We start from the raw sequence: 4,938 nt of genomic DNA, 5'->3' as shown, positions 1-4,938 counted from the left end.
GCGGTCGTCATGGAGACTCTGGGAAACGAGGCTCTGGGGAAGATCATAAACATCGTGGATGAAGCTCAGCTGCTGGTGGAGTCTGGCAGGGGCGGCAGGAGACCGCAGGTCAGCGTCCTCCACATCCTCAAAAACTCACCTGTTGGTATGTATGCAGGCCCCGCCCCAACCAGTCAAACACACCAATCAGAGCATCCATCAGGTGATGATGTCATATAACCTGGGGTGTGGTTTGTCCGTCACAGAGTCCGAACACTCGTACGGAGCCCGACAGGAGAGCTCCAACACACACAGATCCACTCAGGTAAGACTGCAGCTCTGGCTCACCTGCTGACTCACCTGCTCTTCAGTGATGCGTTCACTGACCTGATGTCTGGTGTTGGTGTCCCCACAGTTTGAACCTGAGGACGAGGTGGTCACCTTTAAAGAAGAGCACGATGACATTGACCTGAGAGCCATCGTTGAGAGTGAGCACCTGATATATAATACCTGTCAGATCTGATCAATTACTGTCAGATCTGATCAGTATGCATACTATTTTGGTTAAAGTTGGATTTAAGCCATAAAGAGATGTTTATGGATTAAGGGAATCAGGTTTTTTAGTTGTTGTCGCAGTTGTTCAGATTAAATGTCTCCATATGCTGAATGATTAATTTTAATGATGGATTTAGTTTCACTTCTTTGACTGCGCCGCAGGCTCTGCTGCTCCATCTGTGCCCGGAGTACGCTCTGCAAATCTTGTGTTTGCTGAAGGCTTGAACGTCTCTTTAGTTTTGGAGAGTTCTTGTATCGTCCTTGATCTCTGAAACGTCCTCACTTAACATTTTCCCACAGAGATGATCTTCCATTGGATTCATTGGCCGCTCTCTGGCCTGGTTCAGATGATTTTATCCCTCGGGCTGCACTCAGTTTATGCAACTCAAAAATTTGAGATCAGTCTTTTTCCTTCACTGAGGGTGTTCCTCAGGGATCCATTTTTGGCCCCTTAGAAGTACATTGTGTGTATGGAGAGAGCAGGGTGTCATATGCGTTGAGGTGAAATTGAATGTTTAATTGATAATCCTTTTATCTTTCGTCTCTTGGCCAGATTTTAAGGAAATTCAACATTCAAATCCACCTCTGTGCAGATGAAACACGACTCTATATACTAAGCCTACTTCCACTCTTCTGCCCACTCCCCTCTCGTACTGCTTATTGGATGTTAGGTCTAATTTTCGTACAACTTTATCAAACTTAATGATAAAACTGAGGTTCTCCTCATAGATCTTAAATCTGCTTTTATTAAATATGGGTTTTAGCCGACTCTTGAGGATCCCACAGTTCTTCTTTCCTCTCAGATTAAGAATCAGGGTTTCATCCTGGACTGTAAGATGTCCACACGGGACTCACATGTACAATGGGTAGCTCGTTAGCCCTAACACTAATCCATCCATCCATTCATCCAGTTTCTTTCACCCTCTGGGTCTAGACAGCAGCAGGCTCAGCAAAATACTCCAGACGTCCCTCTCCCTCGCAGCACTTTCCAGCTCCTCCTGTTGGACCCCGAGGTGCTCCCAGACCAGTTGAGATAAATAATCCTTCCAATATGTTCTGGTTCTGCCCCGGGGCAAACTACCAGATGGACATGCCCAGAAAACCTGTAACGGGAGGCGTCTGGGAGAATCCTTTTGGATTTTGCTTGAAAAATTACTCAAATATTAGAATGGAGTGTAAGATGGACAGTCAGTTTGGTGCTGCATCTGCAGTGATGCAGGAGTTGTGTTGGACTGTTGAATAAGGAGCTGAGTTGGAAAGCAAAGCTTTCGATTTACTTGTCCATCTTATTTCTGACCTTCACCTATGGTCATGAGCTCTGGGTAGTGACCGAAAGAATAAAATCGCAGGTACAAGCAGCCGAAATGAAGTTGTCTGGGCTCAGCCTTAAAGAGAGGAGGAGGGGCTCAGACATCTGAAGGCAGCTCAGAAGTAGAGCCACTGCTCCATCCCGTCGAAAGGGGCCAGGTGAGGTGGTTCAACGTCCGATCAGGGTCCTCCTGGGGGTCTCCTGCAAGGAGTTTACCCTGCATGTCGGAGGCTCTGGGGCCGATCCAGAACACCAGGGGGTATTACATATCTCGCCTGGTCTGGGAACGCCTCGGGGTCCCCCAGGAGGCGCTGGAGAGTAATGCTGGGGAGAAGGACATCTGCATTGCTTTGCTCCGCCTGCTGCCCTGCCCCTGGTTTAGTGGACCACAATGGATGGATGGAAGTTGCAGATTATTTTTTGTTGATTACATTTCTAACTGTTTGTGTTTGTCCTCCAGGAGCTCGATTTGAAGCTTCCCAGCTGATGAGCTCAGACCTCCAGGAGCAGCCAAAGTTTATTCAACAGAATGTCACCTTGAAATACTTCGTGTGCACGGCGTGCGGTAAATCCTTCACGTCTCAGAGCAGCCTGAAGTCTCACTACCTCATCCACTCGGGTGAGAAGCCGTTCTCCTGCAGCGTCTGCGGACGAGATTTTCGCCAGCGGCAGAGCCTGACGAAGCACATGAGGACGCACACCGGGGAGAAGCCATACAAGTGTCCAACCTGCGGCAAGTGTTTCTCCGACCACACGACGATGAAGACGCACTCCATCATCCACACGGGAGAGAAACCCTATGGGTGCGAGTTCTGTGGCCGGCGCTTCAATGTGCTGCACAATCTGCACCGCCACGCCCTAACCCACACCGGCGACAAGACCTTCGTCTGTGGCGTCTGTGGAAAAGGCTTCACCCGCACCACAGCTCTCAAAACTCACGAGCTCATTCATGCCGGGCAGAGACCCTTAAAGTGCGAGCAATGCCCCAAAACCTTCCGCCACCCTGTCAACCTCAAGAACCATCAGAGGATCCACACCGGTGAGTGTCCATTCAGCTGCCAGGAGTGTGGCAAGTCATTCAGGCTGCGGAGCACTCTAATCACACACCGCCACAGGCACTCCAACGAGCAGCCGCATGTCTGCAGTTTCTGCGACAAGAAGTTCCAATTTGCTAGCAGCCTGGCGATGCACCTGCGTATCCACACCGGAGAGAAGCCGTACGGCTGTGACATCTGCGGCTACAAGTGCAACACGGCCAACAGCCTGAAGCTGCATGTGCGCAGCCACACCGGAGAGAAACCGCATGCCTGTGACATCTGTGGCAAACGGTTCAACAACCCCAATGGCCTGAAGATGCACCTGCGAGTCCACACCGGAGAGAAGCCGTACTCCTGCGACATCTGTGGCAAAACCTTCAGGCAGGACAACCACCTGAGGACGCACAAGAAGCTGATCCATGCCGCAGGTAAGCAGTTTGTCTGCGACAAGTGAAGAGAGATACCAACACCTGCTGACTTGAAGGTGTGCGACGGCGCATGAGTGTGACCTCGTGTATGATCAGACAAATAAAATTTCGTTTACAGTAGAGTTTGGATCAGAGAGACAAAAACATTTTTAATGTTTAGCTGGACAGGAAGTAGGTCTGTTCGACCAGTCAGAGTTTGTTAATGTGGGCGGGGCCTCTGGTTCAGGTAGTACTTAAAGTTTACTTTTGACCAGTTACCTGATTGGTGCTGAACTCAGAGCAGCGCTTTCTGGGATTTGTATTTCACTTGGCTCCTGTTACCTTTGACCTTTTCATACTTCTTTTCTAAAATCAATTTTATTTTATTTTTATATTTATGTTTTTTGGGGGGGGGGGCAGGTACAATAACATCACCTAATGTAAGCCCCGCCCACTGAAATGCTGCATTCTGATTGGTTGAAACCCTGAATCTCAGTTTTGTTGTTGAAACAATCTGTAAATGTGTACATATCAATACATCCATGGTACATATGCACATTGTTTCTTTTTATAACTTCATAAATTCTGTTTTTCATTTGTTGGAAAATAATAAAATCTATAAACTCAAACAGAAGGAGCATATCAGTCTGTCACTGAGCCTTTAGACCCTTCTTACATGATGATTTAATCCAGAATACACACAATAAATAAGTTATTTTAACTTTATTTTGTTAAATATTTGACCTGATAAATTCTGTTAAGAAAGTTAATACATTTTATACACAAAAACTTTAAAACACCAGTTTTTATTGTGTTCAAATACATTAAAAAATGTGTGTAAAATACAAGTGTAGTCAATGTAGAGCATTATACATCATATCTTTACAGCACAGAATAATATATGACTATAAATATATATATATAACTAGTATAAAGGCATGTGAACAAGAAATACAGTGTTTATACACAAAAATACCACTAAAGGAAAAAAAAAAAAAGCTCAGATTTGAAATTTAACCGCTCCTAAAATTGCTCCTAATTAAAATACAGTTCGATTCATTAAAGATTTAATGAAATAGGATATTACTTTTTAAACTTATAATAAAGTTTTTAAAAGCTTAACTGACATCATCTCATTTTAATCTTTGAAACTGATCAAATGGGTTCGGTTTAAGAATGTCAATTAAGCAAAAACGTCCTGCAAGAAGTAAGTTAAAGGTGACAAAAAATAATATTCATAATTTTATAATTAAAATTATGCTACAGAAAAAAATGTTAAAATAAAAATGTAATTTTCAGCACTTTGTTTGTTATTTTCTCTTAATTTTACATTTATTTTTTTATCTTTTCTTTTTCTTTTTTAAATTTAGGGTAATTTTCTTTAAACGTTTTACTAATATCCCACCATTTTTGGGCCATTTGTTAAGGTGCATATTCCCTTCTTCCCATGATTGTGAAATAAATCAAGGCAGTTCGCTCAGGTTTCAAAGGGTTAGTGGAAATAGTTGATTTGTTTGTTTTTAATTTTTAATTCAGCCTTTTCCTTTTTCCCGCTCCCGGTGGAGCTATGTTACGCTCTCCTACAGGTGGCGGTAAAGCGCCTTGACCGTTAGTTTCCTCCCGCCACTAAAAGAAGAAGAAGAAGTTTGAC

At 44.2% G+C, this 4,938-nt stretch overlaps 1 protein-coding gene across 1 annotated transcript; it reads left to right on the top strand.

The window, feature by feature from the left end:
• The first annotated feature begins 7 nt into the window (after nucleotides 1-7).
• LOC121966397 (zinc finger protein OZF-like) lies at nucleotides 8-3,792 on the top strand. The gene is made up of 4 exons (XM_042516499.1): nucleotides 8-145; nucleotides 246-304; nucleotides 395-467; nucleotides 2,304-3,792. The coding sequence occupies exons 1-4, from the start codon at nucleotides 10-12 to the stop codon at nucleotides 3,332-3,334; spliced, it is 1,299 nt and encodes a 432-aa protein (XP_042372433.1). The 5' UTR covers nucleotides 8-9; the 3' UTR covers nucleotides 3,335-3,792.
• The last annotated feature ends 1,146 nt before the right edge of the window (nucleotides 3,793-4,938 follow it).

The sequence above is a fragment of the Plectropomus leopardus genome, unplaced genomic scaffold (genome assembly GCF_008729295.1).
Source record: "Plectropomus leopardus isolate mb unplaced genomic scaffold, YSFRI_Pleo_2.0 unplaced_scaffold24333, whole genome shotgun sequence".
Taxonomy (NCBI): Eukaryota; Metazoa; Chordata; class Actinopteri; order Perciformes; family Serranidae; genus Plectropomus; species Plectropomus leopardus.
The sequence above is the reverse complement of the archived record's forward strand: the minus strand, read 5'-3'. Positions and strand labels throughout refer to the sequence as shown.

Coding starts and splice junctions, on each gene's coding strand:
- LOC121966397 (XM_042516499.1), top strand. CDS start 10: ATGGAGACTCTGGGAAACGAGGCTCTGGGGAAGATCATAAACATCGTG. Junction 146..245: donor CCTCAAAAACTCACCTGTTG/GTATGTATGCAG, acceptor TGTCCGTCACAG/AGTCCGAACACTCGTACGGA. Junction 468..2,303: donor CCTGAGAGCCATCGTTGAGA/GTGAGCACCTGA, acceptor TTTGTCCTCCAG/GAGCTCGATTTGAAGCTTCC.